The sequence below is a fragment of the Centrocercus urophasianus genome, unplaced genomic scaffold, assembly GCF_019232065.1.
Source record: "Centrocercus urophasianus isolate 14NV4802_14NV808 unplaced genomic scaffold, USGS_Curo_1.0 seq_36, whole genome shotgun sequence".
Taxonomy (NCBI): Eukaryota; Metazoa; Chordata; class Aves; order Galliformes; family Phasianidae; genus Centrocercus; species Centrocercus urophasianus.
Genome location: NW_024884933.1, coordinates 2,412,631 through 2,436,188, shown reverse-complemented (window position 1 = coordinate 2,436,188; position 23,558 = coordinate 2,412,631). Strand labels below are relative to the sequence as shown.

Sequence of the window (23,558 nt, the reverse complement as noted above, 5' to 3'; positions counted from 1 at the left end):
TGCAAATAATTACATTTGTTCAGAGGATATTTGAGGACAGAAACTGAGTCCAAGGGAACAACATTTCTCAGTCCTCAGCGAGGACTTTTCATTTTCCATTCCTTTTCTTTTTTTCAGGGAGAATTTTCTGCTCACATAATGTGAGTTAAACACCTCAGGATGAGCTTACTTGTTGCAATTATGCAGCTTGGGTTATTAAATAAGCTGTGAATATATTTTGCCATTAGCATTCTTGCACAGCGAGTCGGGTATTTTTTTTTTTTGCTATGTTTTGCTTTGTCTTTTTGTTTGTTTGTTTGTTTTAAATGCAGGGCATAATCAGCTTACTTAGGGTAAAACTGACCTAGCTGGAGAAGTAGTATCAAGTTCTGCATGTCATAAATTGAGGGGTCACATGGAGATAGAGGTGCTGATTGGGCTGATAACACAAATCAAAAGCAGGGATGATGTAGGATGCTGCGATGTCACTTTTCTTACATGCCTGCTAGTTTTCACTTTATTTATTCATGTCCAACTCAAGCCAGTGGTGAGCCAATTATTGCAAGGCGTTGCAGATGTGTAATTTCTGTTTCTCCTGGAGAAAATACACCGATAGAACCATGCATAAACGTGCCTTTGTTCAGGAGTTGTACACCTCCTGTATGAAGAGTGAGGGAGAGGGCAGCACCTGGGGAATTCTATACATGTATATTTATTTTGTAAAGTAGCAGAGGCCAGAACTACAGCCTGCAGGGCTGCGAGCCTACAGGGATATGTAACAAACTGTAAATTAGAGCTGCCTCCACGTGTGATTTTTTACATATGGGCTATCCACGATCAAAGCATGTGTGTAACATCAATTGATGTCTAGATGGATAGATCTGTGAGCTATGGAATGGGCAGCTTGGGGTTACCCTGGCAGTACTTTTGCTTTGTGCATAACCAGAATCAGCTCCGTGGCCACAAGAAATGAGAACAGCTCTGCTGAGACTGGGACAGCACGCTGCTTGGCCTTGCTCTGTGCTCTGTCCCATGCGTGCCATGCAGGAACGATGCTCACAGGAATGATGATCCCACACTTGGGATCCATGTGGCCAAGAGGAAAATCTGGCTCTTACTCTGGACATTTGGATAGTCCTCTAGGACCAGAGGGAATGGTTTCAAGCTACGGCAGGGGAGATTCAGGCTGGACATGAGGAAGTATTACTTTTCAGAAAGGGTGGTCAGGCACTGCAATGGATGCCCAGGGGAGGTGGTGGAGTCACCGAGCCTGGGGGTGTTCAAGGAAAGGCTGGATGTTGTGTTGAGGGACATGGCTTAGTGGGAGCTATTGGGAATAGGTGAACGGTTGGACTGGATGATCTTTTAGGTCTTTTCCAACCTTGGTGATTCTATGATTCTATGATTCTATGATAGCAGGGATATCCGCTTCCTTATCCTGGTGCCACTGGTCTTCTTGGTTCTTCCCACTCCCCTATAGTTTCCTGCACAGCTCATGCACTGAGGTGACTGTATTTTGCTCCGGGCTAGCTGAAGATGCTCTGAGCAGTGCTTTAGCAGTGCTGAGAAAGCCAGCTGAAAGGTTGTCAGGTCTCCAGACCTTTATCCAGTCCCGTTATCCTATGGATCTAGAGGTAAGCAGCGCTGATAACTCCATGTTGCTGCAGAGCATGAGCCTGGGACACCCCTTTCTAGGGGCCAGCACGGCCTTTTCCCAGCATCACTGCCAAGTAACACGCTTTAAAAACAGCCTCTCAGAACAGCAAGGGAGTTTTGGTTGTTGTTGGTTGTGTGGGTTTTTTTTGTTGGTTTTTTTTTTTTTTTTTGGCTAACTTTATCATTGCCCAAGCATGCCTCTAAGTGTCAGCTTGACATAATATGTAACAGTAATTAAGAAATAAGCCTCTTGCCCGGTTTCACAGCAATCATTTAGCTAAGTAACTACCATGGTCCAGTGCCTCAAAAATCACCATTAGCCCACGCCACTTATGGCCATAAAATTTCTTGTTTTCTGCTTTTCATCGGACTCACCCTGGAATCTTCGTTTTGCTTTATTTATACATTTGCACTCAAACAATGGCAATAAACCCATTCCCAGAGTGTTGCAAATCAGAAATTTGTCCACATTTTTTCCACCACCTTCCTGGGTGAAGCTGCCTTTTGCTTGGGAACGGCGGTGGCTGGAGGCAGCTGGGCGGGGGGGCTGGGTGTCGCTCGGAGATTGATTGGTGCTGTTGGAAGTCGCTGGGATGGGGCAGAGAGGGGGAGCCGGGAGGAATCTGGCATGAAAAGGCAGTTTGTGGTGACAGGAGTTTCTTTTGAAAGACCTGATTGAATCAGACCTGAGGCGGGAAGAAACGGCTGTTGCCTTCATTGAGTTTTTGCTAACTTTTCCCCCCCTCCTACTATCGAGGTTTTCGGTCCGGGCTTTTTGCTTTGTTCTGTTTTAATGTGTCCTCTGCTGTTTAAGCTGGAAGAAATAAGCACGGGGTCCTGCCTGCAGAGTGAAAAAAAGATCAAGTACATCTCACTCAGTCGGTAGCAGCCCGCGAGACATATTTTGCACCATTCTAAACCAGCGGACCGCTAATTCTAACAAAGCCCGCGATTTTCGCCCACTATTAGGAATTTAGCCTCCATAAATTACAATTAACACTCTCTGCAGACAACTCAATGGACTGGATCGGGATGCTGTAACACAAAACGGTGTTGCCTTCGCTGGTGAAATTCGCAGAGAAAGCCGCTTGCTTTCCCCCGGGGACGGCGCTTCTCCCTGCGTATCCCAGCAGCCAAACCATTTTCACAGACGATACCAAAATCTGTGACGACACAAGGAGCTGAAGGACGTTTTCTCCATTTCAGACTCTCTCCATTGCCACTTCAGCCCAACCAGGGCCACCTCCTGCAGACCCGGTGCAGATTTTCCTGGGCGGCCGACTTAGGAGCAATGACTGCTCACTCAAGCAAGCGCCAGCTGGCATTATGGAGATTTACCCCCAGTGACATCTGAATTGAGCTCTGAGTAAATGCCCTCGTATTTGGTCCACTCAACTTCAGAGGGAGTTTTGTCTGAATCAAAAGAAATAGGGATAGAGGGGAAAAAAAAGAAAGATTTTAGGACTTAGCGGTTAGAGAAGCCGGAATGCCTGGATTTCCCTCTCTTGTGGCATTTGGGCACTGAGGAAAGTGCTGGGACTTAAACTGAACTATCAGCTTTTGAAGGAAAAACTCTCCCTGGCAAGAGCAGCCTTGGGCTGATGGACGTGTGCCGGAGATGACCTACTAAGTCTTTTTTTTTTTCTCTTGCTGTTAAGTTTCCTCATCCCCAGCTCCTGGGTTATTCAGAGTTATGCTGCTAAATTTCTCCTGGCTAAATTCCTTATGCCAGCATCTCACTCTCCAAGGAGACATCAAAACCCTCCCTCTTCCTGCCTATGTAACTGCAACTCCCTCGATCCTCTTCTTCTTCATTCCCTTCACCCTTTTGGAAACGTTTATCCAACTTTCCCACAGATATTACCGACCCCCACACTCACAGCGAGTGGAGATGCTCCTAATCCCTTTCTAAGGACCTAAGCAAGGTCCTCCTGTCTCTTAGCTATGGGAAAATGGAGCATTCTCTAACCCCCAAAGCCCTTCTCCAGCCCTTCCCAGCCCTCCTCCAGCCTCCTCAGCCCTGAGCCCCTTGACTGAAGCCCTGTTAAGGAGCACTCATTGATGCCCTCAGAAAATGGCCACCGAGCATCCAAGGCGCCTCCTGCTACTGGCGCCTTCTGCCACACCCAGGCGAGGCCCATCCTGATTGGCTGCGCTGCCCGCAGGGGGTGGACCCACGGGGAGGATAGCCAATGGGAGCGCAGCCCCTCACCTGAGGTGAGCCAGGTGGAGGGAGGAGGGAGCTGCCTGGCTCTGCTTGCAGAGGTCAGTTCAAGCTTTCCTTGGCTGTGCTTTATTTCTTGCTTATTTCTTGTTCTACACTCCTGTGCTCAAACATCTACACACCTCTTGGCCTTACTGTGGCCCCGGGTTGCCATGCTTTGCAGGCACGAGTGCAACAACAGCAGTGCACAGTGAGCAAGTTCAACCTCTGCTGCTCTCTCTGAAGCACATCACAAGGGCTGGGCTTTGCTTTTTCACAGCCTCCAAAGGCATAACTTGTGCTTTTCCACTCTTCTCCACCCCTTTTATCACTGCTCCCACCACAGTTGTGTAAGGGGTGTTGCTGCCTGCTGACTTTTCCACTCGTGGTGCTCAGCTGCTGCAGCACTCCATGTCTTTTCAGCCTCTCTTTTCCAGAAACAAACAAACCCCCGAAACCAAATCAAAAACAACATAAAAAAATGCAGCCAAACTGGGTTTTTGTTGTGCATCTCCTTGGCATCGCCCTGGCTTCGCATTATAGCACGATGCAAAACGAATGCTCTGGACATCAGTGGCACTCAGGTATCACAGAGAACCTCAGAGATGCAATTGCATTCCCAAACTTGTCTATTTACCCCTTTGGTTACTCACCCTACCCCAGTTTCTGTTCTACACACCTCGTCTCTCACGGTCATTTGGAGCACAGCAAAATATCTTGCTTCTTCTACGCCTTCTTTACCTCTTACAGCCTATGGGGATGCGAGATGGAATGCGAGGTGCAGAATTTTCTGCATGTTGAGCACCCCAGATCTATCCATTGCCCCCTTTAGACATCACATACAGCAGAAGCAAGCATGTCAGAAGCTTTATATGTTATTCTATGCTCTATATTAGCCTCTCCCATGCTTCTCAGCATTGTTATTTAGACGTGTGCCTTCACTAGTAAGCTGCCTGTACTGCCCCATTTCAATTTACCTGACCATTTAGGCTTTGAAAGCACGAGATGAAAACATCTGAGCGTAATTTCTATCTCTAAGCTTACAGAACAGGACTTAGAAACTGCTAAATCAGTGCCTTCTTGTTTGCATGTCAACAGGCGAAATGTTAAAACAACTGTGTAAGTGCTTCTGCACAGCAAGCCAAGGAGGGGTGAAGATGGAAAAAGGGATTCTGGCCTCATCTCATGAATATAAAAGGATTTCTAATAAATAATAGTTATTCATGGTCCTGTTTAGATAGCTTCTAGTTCCTCTCAGACTTTGGGTTCTCAGAGCAAATCTTGCCAGCAAGCAATGAAGAGTTTGCAGTGTTTCTGGGAGACCTTTTCCAGCCTAGGCCTTCAGACTGAAAATGTATGAACTTTTAGATGCTGCCTACAATCTGAGTAACTATTTTTTAATGAAGGAAGTGATTTTTTTAATTTCCATTTTGGCACAAGTCGTCCATAAGTTAATTGGCACTAGGAAATCACCATTGCTTCCACTGGGTGATGGTGCAGGAGGTAATAACAGGGTAGTTTGCATCTCCGCTGGGAAGCATCTGCCATTGGGAACTGTTGGAGGAAGGACTGTGGATATTAAATGAACCATTTATCTCTTTTGTTATAAAAACTCCTATTTGAATGCGTCAGCAGAGGGTGACATTGTGCAGGTTTGGGATATAATCTTGAGTGCCATCAACAAAAATGTGGAAGTCCGAGTGCTTAGAATGGATTCCAGTTTGAAGGGAGTAGGAAAAGTGTCTTGAAAACTGATGACAAAACATAAGGAATTATTTTGATGTCGCATAACTCTGAGCTGCAAAGATATTTAAAATCTAAATCTGATTTCTGAGCCTAAAAATTCTTGTTTTTAGAAATCCTGACACTTTGTTTATTTTTAACATCAAAGATATCCATCTCATCTAGTTTGCACGTGGCTTCGGATGGAAACTTCAGCTTTGGGGAGGGAATCTCTTGCCTCTTAGTATGAAATTGATCCGATTGAAACTCTGCAGGAACATAAAGCAACAGAGATGTTAGACTGCATTTGTAGTGAAGAAAAATTAGTGCCGTTCCTACCACTCTTCCAAGGTTGGCTGTGGATGGCTATGAACTAAACGAACTTAGGCAGCACGCAAATGTTTGTAACCCGTCTCCCAAAGGGCTCGTGTGCTGGGTTGGGCTGATAGCAGCCTGTGGAGCAGGTACCGTGCATTTTCATGGCTCTGTGCACCACCTAGCACGGCAAAGCTCCCATGGAGTCAGCACGAGGCCGAATCTTTCATAATCAATGAGGGAAAGATTGTTCGTAGCTACAAAGGGAGCGCTCAGTCTCACTGGGTTGAGATGGGTGCCTCCACCTAATACTAAGTAGGTGCAAGGCATGTGCTGCTCTTTGAAAGTCTTTCCCAGATCTATCAGCATCTCGCGCAGATCGCAGAGACACAGTGTGCAAAGCGTGCCTTTAAAAGGCCCAGTCATGGCCCGCGCCACGAGGTTCAAGGCTTGCTGGAACTTCTTGAGTTGTGTCTATGTGTCAGCTGTCCCCGAGCCCAATACCGAACAGGGGACAATACAGACAGATAAGATAATGGATGAGAAGGGAGTGGAAAATCTATCCTGCATTCTGGTGGCATTTCTAATAGCGATAGCGCTGGCAGCATTGGACCGAAAAGCGTATCCAGCACAAAGGGCTGGTAAGTCCTCTCCAGCTCCCACTGTGACGCTAAAGCCGGTTGCAAATATCCAACGCTGGGGCCCCTCGCAGTGGGGAGTGGGACGGTGGCTACGTGACCCAGGGCAGCCCTGCCATTCCCAGGATGGGGCTGAGCTCCCGCTGCTGCCAGGCGCTGAATATCCCGGTGGGGTTTCTCCCCAAAACCACAGCAAGCCCAGGGTTAAAATTAATAGCCAGCATCCAGCTCTTCGGCGTGCATTTTACCCAAGTTTCACGTCTAGGTTTGTTGCTCGCTCTTCTGACGGTCCCGTAGTTTATTTTACATCCTGCAAGTTGTTTTAATGTTGACTTGTCTGTTTAGAAAACCAGCAAAACAAATAAACACTCCAGCTTTCAAAGGGCACCTTTGATTTTAGACCTTTGCTGACCCGTTGAATGTGCTAGATGACATCTGAATTCTCTGTTTAGTAGAGGGCTCTGCTTTGCTACTGCTGCTCGTGGCTCTGGGGTTGTCCACCAAACTCGTGCAGCCCAAGAGCTTGTTCTGTCTGGGATTTCTGAAGCATGAAATGGGAATCTTTAGGCATGGAGGAAAGTGTTAAAGTAAGAAGGGCAGGCTAATCAATTACGTGAATAATGTGTTAGAGCTGTAGGTGATATTCAGCAAAGTGATGTCTTTCAAAAAGGAATGTTTTCACCTGACCAGGAGTTTGGGGCTTGATGTAGGAGTTATGCAGCACGTCTGGCAAGGAATCAGACCAAGTCACGAATTTTTGGGGTGTTACAATCTAAAACTATCAGCTGGTGGATGCAGCAGCTGTTTGGGAGCCGGGACATCCACATTTTATTTCCAGTATTGACTCAGACACGCAAAACAAACTCGTACCACCTATTTCCCTTGCCTGGTCCTTCCACCATCATTTGTCCGTGTTTGTTCAGCACAGTGTAAAGCCCCCACCAAACCCCAGGTATGGGCTATAGGGAAGACAGAAATACAGGTACCAGTTGATGCTTCACACCCCAAAACAGGGAGAATTTGGACAATGCAGGCAACTGCATTTTTGAAGTGTTTCAAGTGCTTCAAATTTCAAGGGAGGTAATTTCTTAATTTAGCTAAGCCAACTCGCTCTGTCCCAAGAGAAAAATCTCCATGCTTGCACCCTGAATGTCCTCAGCGTGCAGAATGAAATTATTTACCAGCTGAAGAAGTATGAATATCAAAAGGTTCATTAAACATTCCAGCTAATTTTCTCTGGTCTGTAAAATTCGGTTGGGAAGAAGGGCTGGATGAAAGGGGGTTAGGCTTTTGCATGGTCACTGCTCAGCTTTCAAAACTGTACACGGCATGGAACTAACTCACATATCACTGAGCCCCTTGGAGGGTGAGCGATTCTCATGCGGGCTCATCAGTAGCTGGAAAAATATTTTTCTTCTGACTCTTTGCTCCCTTGCTGTGTCTGTTCAAGCTGAGATTGGGAATTTCCTTCTCGTAACACTTCGCTGCTTGGTTTTCTAGTAGTTTTCTTTGGGCTTCGGTCTTTTTTTTATTGAGTGTGTGCTGCTAGTACCTGTCTTTGCTTAGAGGCTGTTTGGTTGATAGGTGGTAGCAAATCCCACGTGTAGCTCCTGAAATATTTTTTGCCCACCACTTTGCTGACTTAGAAGACTGCGTGTGTCCATGCAGCTTCCAGCACACAAACGCTCTCAAATCTGCACAGCAGTTTTCACTGGGGACCCAACTGATGTTCGAGACCTTATAAACCCTCTACTTCACGTTTGAGGAAGAGGAAGGTGCTGCTTGTTATCTGCCACAGCTACACCCTGTAGCAGGTCACAGAGCATTAATATTTCTGTGTGGTGCTTCTGTTTCTAGCCAGGTGTGAATGGCACCAAGATTTGTGCCCTCTAAACAGCATGGCACAGCTCCTGGCTGTCTTGGATTCTATGCCTGGCACAGAATGGTCATCACTGAACTGCAGCAGGAGCAGAGGCTCCTGCAAAGATCCCAAGGCTGTCAGCCACGCATGGGGGGAAATAAAAAGATCCAGGTGGTTTTCAACCTCTTCTCACATCACAGCATCATGTTGAAAAGTTAAATTCCTTAATGGAAAAAAGCCTGATCAACTGATTTGAAAGCGAAGCCAGGCTTCTCATTTCAGGTCCCATTCAATTGTTTCTATTGTCTGAGACTAAAATCTTTCGTTTATATAAAAAGAAATAAAAAATAACATAAGCAGCCCAAGCAAGCAGGAATGATTTAAAGTTATTCTGAAGCATTTTTGTCTCCCAGCATTTGGGGAATTTGTCTGGAAAACCAAAAACTTCAGGATCTGCACAGCTGTAACCAAAGTAAAGGTAGTTACAAATGTACCTGTTCCCATCACGGTTCGACATGCAAAGCCACTATTCTGTACTTAATCTGTATGTATATACAGATATATTCTGTATTTAATCTCTCCATTTGGTAAGAGAAGAGCACTGTTGAACATATCCCTCTGCTTTAATGATGGTGGGAAATATGTTTTACTTTGCTCCTCATCTTGAATTCCTAAGCAAGAAGGTTTCAGCTTCTGCTGCATGTCTGTCAAGGCACAGTTGCTTCGTAGGATCACAGTCCCAGAGGGAAAGAGATCATTGCAAGCCCCTGAAAGATCCCTTGTTATATTTTAAAATAGCTGAAGAATGAAGTCATGTATCCTGAGCATTCTTGGCAGATAAAAACCACAGAAAGTCATGCATATGCAGTTATCTACCTCCCAAAAACTGCTCTGTAGAGCTGGTGCTGGACTTGAAAACTTTGTTTTTCTGGGTTGATCATGGCCTCATGTCCCAGTTGTGTCCTGCTTTCACTGGGACCTGTTCAGCACAGCTCTGCTCCTGTGCTGGGTTTGCTCACCTTCTAACACACACCTGAGGCTCCGAGTGCTTAATTCAGAAGTACTATGTTCTGTCCTTTGCAGCAAAACTAAAACTTCAGAGCTGTGATCTGAGTGGAAATGGAGGCTGTGGACATTGCATAGTCTTTAGAGAGCCTAACTCAGCTCTGAGCTTCACACAGATGAGCTCTGGTGGGGCGAGCTGCCTCTTCTGTCTCAGCTGGGCACATTCACTCTGAAACCTAATGGTGGAAAGTGTCGGCAGAGCAAACATTTTGCAGCCAGTGTTAACAGGCATGAATTAGCATGTAAGTCTGTTGTGATGCTGTGTCTGCTCTTCTGGGGAAGCATCCTCTTATGGTGTTGGAAGGGGCAACCGTGTTAAACAGCATCCTGTCGCTCTGGGCTGGAGGCTTTGCTGGTAGCTGAGAACTTGTCACTGGCTGACATCTTTCAGCAGCATCATATAATAAACAGCAGAGTGCAAAGAAGCAGGATATTTGCTCCCTGAAGCAAATGTCCACCAAGCAGGATGTAATATCGAACAGGTGAGCTCGGATTTTCCTTTAGCTTCTGGGCTCCTGTCCAGCTCAGTTCCCAGCAGAGAATCCTTGCTCCAGGACCTGGAGAGGATCTGTATGCCACTCGTCCTCACCGGCAGCCAAGAGGAAAAGCAAAAAGACACGAAGCAGTTACTCGGACAGCAGGTAGCAGATCTGTGATGCTGTTTTTTTGGCTGTCTGCTCCCAGCTTGTGCTACCGCAGCCCCCACTTGCTCTGAGCCACCTCCTCCCCCCCTCTCCACCCCAAGCTTATTTCCCGGCCGCTGGAGGTTTTAATATTCAAGCCGTACCTTCCACATGAGCTGTGCTGAAGAGTTGACGTGTCGGAGTTTATTGATATCACATCGGGCTGCGCGGGGCTGTCAGCTGCACATTCAGCCTTCAGCGACCCCCTAAGGTGCGGGCTCTGGCAGCTCTAAAGGAATCTGCACAAAAAACGCCTTTTTGTTTTGTCCAAGGTGAGACAATGCTCACAGGGCCCTGCACCAGATGACAGGGCTGATAAAGGACCAAGCGGCGCAGGGATATCTTTCTTTCTTTTCGCTCCTTCATTCAATCCTTCTTTCTGTCACTTGCATTCTCTCCTCCCTATACTTTTCTTTCTTCTCTTTCTTCTCGCGACTCGGCGAGCAGAGAGCAGCACAGACAAGCAGAGGGGTTCAATTGCAGGCGAATGTCACAGTCCGGCTTCTCAACACGTTTTCAGCTTGCTGTTGGCCAATTTGACGAGGGGCACGCTCTGCTTGCTGGGCCCTTTTCTCTTCTTGCTCTATACAGTCACGTACTTTGGTTTTCTCCCCATGGGATGAAATTAATGTAAAGCCTTCTGTGTGTGCGTTGGGAGAAAAGCAAACGGGGGGGATTGGTGTAAGCAGTAGGAGCAGTAGGAAGGCAGCAGAGAGAACAGAGAAGCAGTGGAAGTAGCAGTGAAGCGAGAGGATGTGTGCACACATAAAAGCACAAGGACTCGGGGAAGGGAGGGAAACAGAAGAGGAGAAAAGGAATCTCCCAGGACACCTGCCCTAATGACTCTTATACCCCTCTGTTTGCACAGACATGGTAGAGTGCAAAGCAAAGGAAGCAAAGTGGCTGCTCGTGCCCACTCTTGTACACCTCTTGGCTTCAGGCAGTCGCTCTGACATTCAGATAAATGAAGCGGGGCTTGCAAACAGCGGGAGGAATGTGTTTCTCATGTGTGGTTAAGTGGTCTCTGGTGCCTCATTCTCACAGGCTGGTTTTTCAGGGTTGGGAAAGGTTTATGAGGTTAAATTTGTTTATCTTTCCTGAAAGAGTCTTATATTGAAAGGTCTTTAACTTGATGTATCCAGCCAGAGAGGCCAGAGCTGGAACAGCAGAGGAACTACAGGACAAGATTAAGGGCCATTGGCAGAGCTGTATATGAGATGGGGATGAAAATAAAAGAGGGTGTTGCAAATTGGGATGCAGGAGCAGTGATAGAGCTGTGCAGGGACCCCAGGGTAGCAATAGCAAGGCAGCTATCAGCCAGGATTGAGACATGTTGGCAAAACATGCAGTAACAGGACAGGGACAGGAAGGAGGGCAGGATTGCAGAGGTTTTCACAGGCAAAACCTGGATTTGTGCATCTCAATAGGATGCTTGGCACCAGAGACAGCATGCCTGTGTGTGTGTGATGTGCTGAGCGTGCTATATCAAGTGGGTTTCACTCCAGATCTGGAGGAAGGTGAATTTGACTTTAGATATCGGAGACGGCGCTTCTTGCTCAGTCAGTTCAGGGAAAATTCTGAGCAAAAAGCGTTGGAAGAGGCCAAGGACTAAGATCAGAACCAAGGAAGAAAGGCAGAACAGAGCCCAGGCAGATGACAAGCGCCTCTGGGCAGCTGGGAGTCTCACTCCCGTGGATCTGAATTGTTTCTGAGAAAGTGTTTGTACAGCACAGTGCCTTTTCTATGATGGTATTTGTACCACTGGGCACCCTCAGAAGGTGGCCATAAGGCGTGCAGGGAGCACTGAGGTATTACATTGTGCTTGGAACGAGGAGTCCAGCTGGTGTCACGCGCTCCTGGAGGCTCACCCCCTTATTAGAGTGGCTGTGATGTTAGAGATGCTTTGCTTGCTGCTATGGGAGAACAGACGTGGCTGGAGCACGGGCTGAGAGCAAGGAGAGGCTGCATGCTGCTTGGGGCTGCGATGTATTGCTGCCCTGCTACCAGCTGGTTTCCCTTTGCTTCCCATTTTTGGGAGCACTATCGATGCCTCTCGGACGGCATCAATTCAAGTCGGGCAGCCAGCAAGCCCCTGCTGGACCCCGTGCCTGCCACAAACATGCAGCTATGAATATTGAAGTGAAAAAGGGGCCTTTTATGGACTTCACAGATGTGCTGGGGAGTTGGGGCAGGCCTCATTACCTCGGGGTTCTTTAAAAGGCCAAACAAAAACCAGAAGAAAGAGTGTTAAGGGTAGAGGGGGGCAGGGAGGCGAGAACTAGAAAAAAGTTGAAAGAAAAGAAAAGACGACTGGAGTTGATGGATATTCCATCTGTTTATGTTCAGACCAGTGCTGGGAATTAACAAAGGCTGTTGGAGACGTAGGCTCTCTTTCTCCCTCCCTCCCTCCCTATCTTTCTCCAAATGTTCTGGATGATTTGGTTTTGTTCGCTGCTCGCAAGGAACAGAGTGGGGTTGTGTTTTGTTGTGTTGGTTTGTTGTTTTTATTTTTTGGGACCATGTGTCTTTGCATAGGGGCTCTGCAGCTGGTACACACACTGCCAGACCCTGATTTGCAGTAGGAGCTGCAGGGGCCCCGATGGCTCTCATCACTTTCACATGCAGAGTAGATGGAGTTTCCAGGGACAGATCCCTCCACACAGAGAAATGAGTGCAGTGTTTTGGCTTTCACCAGAGCTGCACACCAGTACAAGGGAATTTGTTCCACCTATACACGTGGCACGGGGATGATCAGCTGGTTAAGGATGCGATTCCTGCTCCCTGTGGGGTTGGAAAAGCCTTCACCCAACTTAACTTCCAGCTTCAAGGCGAAGGTTTGTGCCCAACATGAACAGGGTCACCTGGGACAGCTGCAGTCAAGGCAGGGGAGACTGCAGACAGGAGCTGCTGGCTGCATTTTTGCCCAGTGCAAGTTCCACATTGGCAAGAAGCTTTTTGTGATGAATGACTCTCCCAATGGAAAACAGGGGCATTAGCTTCTTCTTTCCAAAGTCCACTGGCACTCGACTAGATCTGAGCCCAGAAGTCACTTATTCAAGGAGATGTAGAGATTTCACACTGGAAAATGGAGGTGAATTTTGGACTTCTGTGCATCTGAGGCTGGCATCCAAACCAAGAAGCTAATCTTGCATAGAGGCATGTATGTTCATATGGTCAAGTGCCAGCTGAGACTCTCCCTATCCATGCCAGGGGGGCTGTAACTAGGTGACCTTTAAGGTCCCTTCCAACCTAAGCCATTCTATGATTCTGTGATATGATTCTATGAGAGTTTTCTTAAAAGCCCCAAACCAATTTGAGTTGTGAGGCAAATTCTGGCAGAGCTGGGAGGAAAATAAATTTGGGGTGAGTGTCTGGGGAGGTAGGACAGCCAGACCCAGGTAAAACTTGGCACACTGGTCCAGATCTCGCCTTGACATCTTCAAGCCTTTATTGGGGTTCACCTCCAGGGTGAACCCTTGGGATTTGGACATGAAGAAATTGTCCAATTGCTCGTCCTAAGCCAGAATTGTGCTGTGCTTCTTGCTGTGGCTGGCCTGATGTGTGTGCACTTGGCACCTTTTGCATATGCTCCATTCTCATCTATTCAACAGCCTTCCTTTCTTTCCCCCTCCTTCCTACAGCTTCTCCTTCCACAAAAGGAGAACCTTATTCAGAAGGACTCGTAACATGATGAGGGAATTGTGTAGCTGTGTAACACCTCTGTCTTTGACACCCATCTTTCCATATTCCCCCCTAGGCAGAAACTCTCTCTGCCTGTATCCCTCTTCAAGTGCATCATCTTCATTGTGAGTATTAATTCCAAGTTGTAAAGCCCATAACGGGCATCACCTCCATCTGAGGTTTGGTTACAGCTAGCCAGTTCAGTGCCTGAATAAAAAAAAACACATATAAAAAAACACCCAAACCTTTATCTCCTAAGGTCCCCACGCTAATGCTTTGCTGAACACCGCAGTCCCCAGCTGAGCTGTAAATGACTTTTTCATTTTCCTAGACCTGCTACCCAGTCTGTTTGGTATTCAAGGGCACCCCACCAACAGGCACTATCATTCTGCTTGGGCCGAATTACTTGATTAAAACGCATATCAACTATTATGTGATTCGTTTTCTGCCTCTGCTCCACACCACAGCCCTCTAAACTATGTTAAACTGTAATACAGCTGCACAGGCACGAGCAAATGCTGGAGAATGGGGAGTTTGCAGGTTGGAAAGGGGAGGGAGGGGGAAACCCAAGCTTTATTGTATGTGCTGTGTCGCTGATTGGTTTTGTGTGTGTCTGGGAATGTGCTCGGACAGGGGCAGAGGGGTGAGAGATGAATTTGAAACACCTCTGTCCCCTCTTTGCAGTCCCACCTGCTGTTGGATGGGCTTGGAGGTGAGCGGGGTTATTCTGCAAACAAATACACATCTCTTCCTCATTGTGAACTCAAGACTTTATCATTTTCCAAGGAGAGAGAGAAAAGACTTCTCCTGTTTTCATGTCAGAAAGAAAAATCAAGGCAATACAGTTCTGTTCCTGTGATGCTGCCACTGTCTCTCTCCTTCTCTCAGGCTTTCCATAGGCTTGTTTGCATTTTGATGGGTTTTGTTTGCTTTCTGCCAGAGGGAAAGGCAGATGCTAAGAAGACAGGCAGAGTTTCAGCTCTTGCTCCCGAAGCTGTTGGCTGCAGATCTAGCACAGGAGCCATGCCCTGAATAAATGGCTGCTTCCTACTGACCCCTGTCACCACCTGGGATGCTAGCTTGCTTCTGGGAGGTGTGCACTCCTACCTCCCTGCTCCTATATGTGCTAGAGGACAGTAGCAGAGCCCTCTGCTACATCCTCATCTAACCCTGCTCTATCCAGAAGCTCTGCTGCGGATGTGCTGGGCTGAAGCACACCTTCTGTCGGTCCTGGCATGGCACACAGGCTAGTTGCACAAGCAGGTGGTGAAAAAAGAGCATGGAAACAGCAGCATCACAGATCTGGCCTATGGCCAGTTACAGCCTCAACCTGTTAAATATACTGTGGGTGCTTGAGAACAGAACAGGAAAGAACAGAGTAATGTTGTGGATGCAGTGAATACATGCAGATCTTTTCCTTGATTTATTATTTCATGCCCTCACAGAAATCAAGAGAGATTTCCATCTGTGAGATGGGTAGCTCCTTTTTGTCTCATGATAATGTGGCTCTGTTTATCAAGTCAAGCAAAAGCATCATGTTGCAGGTGAAGCTGCCCCTTCCGAGGCCATTGAGAGCCTCTTTATTGTCGTCCATCATAAAACTGCCTGACCTGAAACTCAGGTATATACAGAACTAGAAAAACATGCACATATTTCATTGTTGGGGAGCCAAGAACGGCTCCTTTGGTGGATGGAGAGCTTTGTGAGCAAGGGGGGACCTGGCATAGTGCTCTAATGAGGGGATAGTCAGATCTCTGGGATACCACCAAAGTGAGATTTGCCTTCATTCTTGTGCCATCCAACCCAATTTCCCCTGGGGCACCTTCAGCTTCCCAGCTGTCACCTCCAGCCCCGCTTTTTGGAGCATCACTGCTGCTCCAGCAGTGCCTGGGTGGGTTTGCTGAAGCCATTTGCAGCACAAACAGCGCAGTTACAGCTAAGCCATCCACAACACCGTTCCCTTCTTCGCCTCTCCTCTCCAACATTTAATTTTTAGGATGGTGCAGCTGGAAGCAAGAGAGAAAGAGAGAGGAAATGAGAGAGAGACGGTGACAAAGAGATGAGAAATACTGAAGGAGAGCACATGTGGCTTCCCTTTCCCCTCCAACAAAATCCAATCCCCACTTTAATGAATGCGTTTTCATGTCTGGTCCTGCCTGCCAATCCTTCCAGACGGCACCAAGGTGCTTCAGGACGAGGCAGCAGGTCCTTGTAGGGCATCAAGGGCTCAGTCTGAGCCTGGAGGGTCTTCTCGCGGCCGATTCCACCTAATCCTGTTGATTAATTTAACTCTGGGGCTAAGAGGAGCCCAGAAGCAGTAAATGGAGCTGGAGTGGAGAAGGGGGGAGGATGGGAAAGCTGAAGAGGGAGGACAAATCCAGCCTGTAATTATGGAGGCTTTTCCTTACTCCTCTCCTCCAGCCTCAGTCTACTTGTGTTCCTTTCAAACCCCTCCAGAGTGCTCTGCTAATTGTACTCCAACGTGAGCCAGCAGCATTTCTCAGGAATGTTGTGTTTGTGGGCCATAATTTACACATCTCCTCCTGCCAGAATGGGCCCAAGACAAGCCCAGGTGTGTGTATTTCACCTGCCCTATGTCAGTAGGGACACCTGCAGGCTCTGGCCACACTTCTTTCAATGGAGAAGAGCCATTATGGATCAGTTCATCCTGCAACCTACGCATTTTTCTCTTCATTTTCCTTTCTGAAGTTTTCCCATCTCTTCACCTCTCCCTTCTGCTCTTTCTCAGCCAGTAGGATAGCAGGGGGAGCTGTGAGCAGGCAGCTAGCTGCTTCCCATCCTCCAGCATCATTAGTGATCAGTAGGAAGCTGCTGCCAGGTACCTCTCCACCATTCTATTGACAGTGTGCACGCTGCTGCCTGTGCTGAGCAAGTGTCAAACTCTGCCAACATGTGCTCCCACAGTACCCCATTATTCTAGAGGCTGCAAACTGAGTTTCTCCCTCTGCTTGTGCTGTTTGGAGTGCAGTGTGTCTGTGTTTCACATGGAGATGTGGAGCAAGAAATGAAGCACTCAGGTTTTGGATGGATCCCCTGGATTTTCTTGGGAAGGGAGGTTTCCTTGAGTTACTCCTGCAGCTCTGGGAAGCTTCTGATTGCACAGAAACTTCATGGAGATTATGGCAACGGTTTGTCCAGCACGTTTAGGAGTGGAAAAGACCTGTTTGATCCTCGAGTCGTGCGTTAGGCAGGTAAGGGACAGTCCCTGTTATCAGGGGATGCTCTAATCACAGGCTCATATTGCAGTCTATCTCAGCCAAACGACTTTCTGTATTATTTAGTGAATCTGTGGCTGACAGCAGCAGCTGCATCGTACTGAGACCAGCTGGTTCCAGGCGTGCCCTGGGATTTTTCTTGCTCTCTTGGTTTTGTCTTTGTAGTCGGGCTGCTGGAGCCTTGGACTTGGCACGAGGAGCTGCGGCTTCTTTTCCCAGCTTTGCTCCTGACTCATGGGGTGACCGTAGGTGGGTGACTTCCACCATCCCTGCCACGGCTGTGAAATGGAGATAATGCCAGCTGGGGGCTGCTCGGAGTCTCATGGATAGAGAGTGTTACATCAATTTATGTGGCAAGTTTGGGCTTTCTCTCTTTCTGGCCCTGTAGCCAGGGTGATGGCCAGCACGGTCACCGGTGCTGCTGTGAATAGGACAGATTGTTACTGGTGACAATTGGTTTTCCTTTCTCAAATCCTTAGAGCGAATCAGGGACGTGGACTTTCCTCACCTGGGGAGATGCTGGATCCCAGCCTTGCTGTATGCTGTGTAAGCAGTTGCATCAAGAAAGCAATGAACTGTTGTACATAGCACAGCTCACAATGTATTTTCTATTTCTCTCACTGACCCTGTCACGTTCTGAGCCAAAACACAGCTCTGTCCTTTTTTTGTATCGATTATCAAGAAAGAATCCTAATTAAACCAACAATAGCCAGTGACTTATGTGATCAGTGTGCAGAACTCTGCCGTGTGCTGCAGTTTTCCAGATGTGCTTTGGCACAATGCAGTTCTCCAAGCTCCAGATGTGCTCCTACCTGCCCCAAATCATCTGGGGTGCAGATGTGCAGGGCTGCTGTTCTCAAGTACAGATGTTCCTCTCACACCATTTGAGATTCCAGACCTTTCCTGAGCACGGACGCGATCAGAAAGCTGGTTAATGAACACAAGTGGAGTTAGCTCAGCTCTAACGCTGTGTCCTCGAGACATAAAAGCATTTTTGTCCCACAGCAAGCAGAACGCAATGGCATTTTGTGATCTTCTCAGCACAAACAAGTGAGCTCCGGTGGGATGTTTGCCTCCTACTCCTCCAAGCAGAGCAGCTGTTGGGGAGGCACAGCTGCCATTCCCAGCTCTGAAAAGAAGAAGGCAGATTTCGGGTGATGGTAGCACAGGAACTGAACAAAAAGTTCAGTTGGATCCTCGGGGGCACAGCTTTGAAATCCAAGCTTTGCTCCATGAGACGCTGCTAGCAAATGCTGGAGACATTGGTAATGCTGTTGGCAGTGCGTTCCATCCAAAACCCAGTGGGTCTGAGTGGAATTTGGGTGAAAATCTGTGCCTTCTGCTTCATTTCTAAGCCAAATAGGAAGAAAAAAGAACAGAATGAGTTTTGCTTATTTCAGCTCTACTGTGAGGGAGAGAGAAAAGCAAAGAGATTGAGGGGACCTGGGGCTCAAGAAGGGAAAGGCAAAGGTCCAGAGCAAGGCAGGGGAGAGGAAGGAGGTGATCAGTTAGACCTTGGTGAAGGACTTCAATGCTCTTTTCACGCTCTGAGAGTCTGACTGTGCAAAATGACTGCTGAAATCTGCAAAGTAAGAGAAGAAGAACTCTGTGGATTGGGCAGCTCAACCCAGAGATGAAGCGGAGACGGCAATGTTTTTCCCAGCTGGAAAAAATTCCTAATAACTCTCTTTTCCCTCTCAAGGTGCTTTAAAAAATTGAAAGCTCAAGAGCTAGCACTTCACCAAAACACAGGAGGAAATCAGACTGCAGAAGCCAAGGCATCATATACTGAAAATCTTTATGCTCTTATCTTTCAGATTTTACGTATTTTCAGTGTAAAATATACAACACTTAAACACAGTCCCTTCAAACCAAAAATGGAAATCACTTGAGGTAACATAAGTCAACAACAGGAAGCTCTTTCACCGTGGGCTGGGCAGCATCCCTTTGTGCAAACGGTTCTGGTTTTGATAGATTGGCTCTTAACAGTATGGGGAAAGATAATGGGAGAAAGTAGTGGCAGTGGTGGAAAACTGGTAGATGTGTCGTATGTAGGCAGAGCATTTGTTTTGGTGGACACCATCGCTGCAGCACTCAGGTGTGCCCTACAGCCCTGTCTCTCATTAAGCATCATTCCCCCCTTCTTGCCCACCCAGGGAACAGGCTGGATGAAGGCTCCGATGTCGAATCCGAACCAGACCTGCCTTTGAAGAGGAAGCAGCGCCGCAGCCGGACCACTTTCACTGCAGAGCAGCTGGAGGAGCTGGAGAAGGCCTTTGAGAGGACTCACTACCCAGATATCTACACCCGGGAGGAGCTGGCACAGAGAACCAAGCTCACCGAGGCCCGTGTCCAGGTAGGAACCAGAACCCTAGGATGAGTCTGGCGGCACAGCTTCTTGTTTCCCTTGGGGAGAGAGACAGTAGCATTGGGGATGGAAGGTGGAAATTTGGATGGACCTCTTCTCTGGAGCCTCAAGCATGAGAATCTGAGGCTAAAATCCAGTTGTGTGCATTCCTGCGTTCCCATGGGTTTGCAGCTATGCCATTTGGGTTTGACTTCTTGCAGAGGTACCAGCTGCAGGATTTCCATCCAGGTTGGGATGAGGAGCCAAACGTTTCCCTTCTTGGCAAGGCGCTTAGCTCTCTGTTTGCTGTGTGAGGAAATTCCTCGGAGGAAGCAGCATGTGTGTGTTTGTATTTGGTGCTGGAGGAGAAATCGCGCCATTGACCAACCTTGCCCAGGGGAGCAGATCATATTTTGCAAAGTTTGCAAGATGCGTGTGTGAATTTTCATCAGACTTTCTTTTTTCCACCCCGATCTCCAGAGAGGACAAAAAGGGAGGGGGGGGAGGGAAGAAGAGGGGAGGAGCAGGAAGGGAGGGTTTGGGGCCGGGGGACTCTGACATCTACACGATTAATAGCCCTTGTGGGAACTCCACACAGAGACCCTTATGTCTTCCAGATAAAGGCTGGGTCAGCAGTGTGTGCAAACACGCAGAGGGATCAGGAGTGTGAACAGATCGGGGGGTATAATAGGGTCCCTTGGGGAAAGGGAAGGGAAGGGGGAGGGAATGGGGATTGTGCTGGGTTAGAGAAGTGAAATGGAGACCCCAGCAGTCCGAGCTCTGCGTGGCCGTGCGGTTGGGTTTCAGGCTGAGCACTGAGCTGTGTGCATGCAGGCAGAGCCAGGCGAGGAGAGAAGGAGCACGGCGGGCTTGTGGCAAGGCCTGTTAGCCAGCCCCTCCAACACAGAACAGCCTTTTATTTTTGTCCTGTGGATCTCAGCATGATGAGCTTCATGTGATTGCCACAAGCTCGCCCCACGCTGTCTGGACAGGGATGTTTGCCCTCCTGTGCACACCTGGGACATTCGTGGGTTAAAGGCTATTCCCAACAGCACTGTGGCAGCTGCTTTCTCGCCTTCCAGCTTCCCCTTGAGAGGGGAAATCCAGCATCCAGGGTCTGCTTGATAAAGCCAGCAAAAAAGAAATCTCGTGAACTGACTCCAGCCAAAAAAAACCTTATCTGGGTTTTCAGCAGTAGTGATAATTTGCTAGACACAGGACTGTAGATAGATGGAGCCTGGGAAAAGTGACTAACTTAGGGGCTAAGCCACCAGAGGTTGTACTATGTCATTTCCCCCATTTTTGTTCTGCATATTCTGCTTCTAAGAATTCCTTGTGTAGATTGACACGGGATTTTTTTTTTAAGGGAATATCTCTTAATGAAGCACGAGAAATCTGCATTGCACGAGCTGTGATGGAGAGGAAAGGGAAAGCCCCAAAAGTACCAGGGAGTGCAAAAGCCAGCAGCAGGTTCTCTTTTTTCCAATCGGTTCTGACCTCACCGTGACAAGGCTGGGAGAAGGGAGGGAGGCGAAAGCAGAGAAAGGGAAAGCTAAATAAATAAATAAGGGGAACCTTTCCCTTGTTTCAAGCTGTGATCTCTGAATCCCCCTGCTTGCTCCCAGGCAGCTCGCGTGGAGGTTCCTGCCAGGGCTCTAGTAGCAGCTGTTCTCTGAGGCACATTCCTGATGGCTTTCTCATTCCGACATCCTGGCAGGCTCAGCTTCTTCCCACCACTTTTAAGCCTGCCGCCCCTTGTAAAATTTTCTGGATATCAGAGCAGATCTTTTACTGGCTCTCGGGACCTACAAACATTAGTCAATCAAGTTCTTGTGGGGGGAAGAAAAGCCACACACACACACATACATCCAGCAGGGAAATCTTCCACCACCTTGTACTCTTAGCCCTGTTTGGGAAGAGGTTTTAAGGTTAAGAAATTGCACTTTGGGTTTGAGGGAGCTGTAATGATGGTAGGACCAGCTGAGATGAGGAGTTCTGGGTGTTAAGGGACAGACTTTGTCCCCAAGAGCATTTTGTGTTAACACGGGAGGAGGGTAAATTAAAAGTACTTTCAGAACAGATGATCTTGGAGGTCGTTTCCAACCCTCTATGAAACACAGTTTTACAGCAGAGCTGCCGTCAGGCTTTCTAACTGTACTGTGTATGGTCACAACTTCTGCACGGCATCCCATTGAGTTAATTGCTGCATCAGCACTGGACAAAAATAAGCAGGCTTGTCCATGCTTCTCCTCGCTTCTTTCTCTTCCTTTACCATATGAAAGACGAGCTTGCCCAGCTCTCACTCAGTCTCTCTGATACCTGAGTGCTCCTGTAGTGTAATCTCCTCCACGTGAAAAGCTGATAGCTCTGTTAAACTTTATTGGCAGACCTTAGAGTCCGGCTGGTCATGCAGCTGTCCAGCTAAGTGGAAGTTTGACACGTTGACAGCTAATAAAATTCCCAAGCTGAACAACAAGAGGAGGTGGAGGGGGAGCGCTCCCAAGCTCCGGTTTCTCATCTGCTAGGAAGATCACGGCAGGGTGAGCAATGCTTTAGCAGGGTCAGTGCAGTGTCTGTGTGGCTGGGATGTGGGATTCCAGCTCTCAAGCTACAACACGCCGTAGGGTCCGAGCCATTCAAAGGTTAATCCCAAATTTGATGTAGACAGGGACAACGCCGCCGTGGATTTCCGCTAGAGCAGGATTTCGGTTCCAGATTGGTGCCAAACGAGGCCACCAGTGGAAATTCCCACTTGTTTTCGTGCAAGGCGATGTCTTGACTCATGTGCCCACACTAATTGCCCAGCGCTGAAGGAATTCCTGCCCATCTGCAAGCTCCTGTTTTCATCCTACCAGCAAACAAGCTGCCGAATGCCAAGTGTTCATGGCTTTTTAAAATTAAGCCTAACAGCTAAGCAATTCACTTAGTGAATTTAATGGAAGCTTTGGGTTTGATCTGCAGTGTATTTTGGGGTTTTACACTGTTTTTTTGCAATTATATAACTGGCGATGACAATGTTTTACATGGAAGAGAAACCGAACCAACCTTAATGGGATTCTCTGATAATTTTGAAACTTTTCTCCCTGGTATTTCTAGAGAAGGGACAATTTTGAGAGCAGCCCTTTTCTCATAGTCTCGGCTTTGTCAGTACAGCATTTTTATAGTGGGAGAACAGTTTTGTCAGAAATCCTTACCCAGGTGTGGAAATAATTTCTCAAGGTGACAGTGCCCAAGGAGACACCGGGTCCATCAGTCATGGCTCTACAGAGTTGAACCTAATCCCTCTCGGAGTTGATCCCATTTGTTGGGTCTGTTTGCCCAAACACTGCTGTGCTTTTAAAGCAAGTTATAAACAAATAGTGGGTGCTTATTTCACTTTGGTGTTTGAGCAACATCAACAAAAAGAATGGATGTCCCCCGATCAGCCCCACAATCCAGAGCCATTCAGAAGTTTGTATGTTGGAAATGGAGACCTCGGCGCATGGGTTCCCGCACAAACAGCCCCTTTCCCTTCGCCCTGGTGCTGTGGTGAGTCAGACGTGATGGGTTCCGAAGGATGATCTCAAAATCCTTTCCCAGAAGCCTACACAAAATCATCTCCCCCCTTCCCCCCCAAAAATAGATGGTTTTGCTTCTCAGCATCACCTCTGAGTGATTCAGGTGGTGACACCACAGCAGCTGGGGACAGGCATGCATTCCACCAGCTCTGTTAATCCTAGAACGATGGAGTCCTAGAATCATAGTTTGAGTTTGAAGGGACCCTGAAGGCCGTCAGATCCAACCACCCTGCAGTGCACAGGGACACCCACAGCTCCATCAGTGCTCACAGCCCCATCCAGCCTGACCTCGGGTGTCTGCAAGGATGGGGCATCACCACCTCTCTGGGTAACCTGTGCCAGTGCCCAGAATTAAATCAGGAGGGGTGGATTTGTAGCCATGTTGATGTCTGTTGTTAACCCCCAGGAAATTCCATGCACTGAGAAACAGTTATTTCAATAACAAAATTAAACGAGAGAGCAGGAGTCGCAACCCAATGCTTTATTGATCATTTTTATGATGGATCCCATTGTGATTTCTGCCTGGGAGTAAATGGATGTTTCATTTAATAAAAAGGCTCAGAGCAATTCTGTCTCTGAAACCTCGTTGCATTTCTAGGCTACTCACATCATCTG

General features: G+C 47.8%; 1 protein-coding gene across 3 annotated transcripts in view; it reads left to right on the top strand.

The window, feature by feature from the left end:
* Positions 1-23,558, top strand: part of PAX7 (paired box 7) — an 86,345-nt gene that overhangs the window by 24,328 nt on the left and 38,459 nt on the right. For all 3 annotated transcript variants that reach the window (XM_042831752.1, XM_042831750.1, XM_042831751.1), the window contains exon 5: positions 19,196-19,395. In XM_042831752.1, the coding sequence (XP_042687686.1) occupies positions 19,196-19,395 (200 nt within the window). The remainder of the gene's footprint in view (positions 1-19,195; positions 19,396-23,558) is intronic.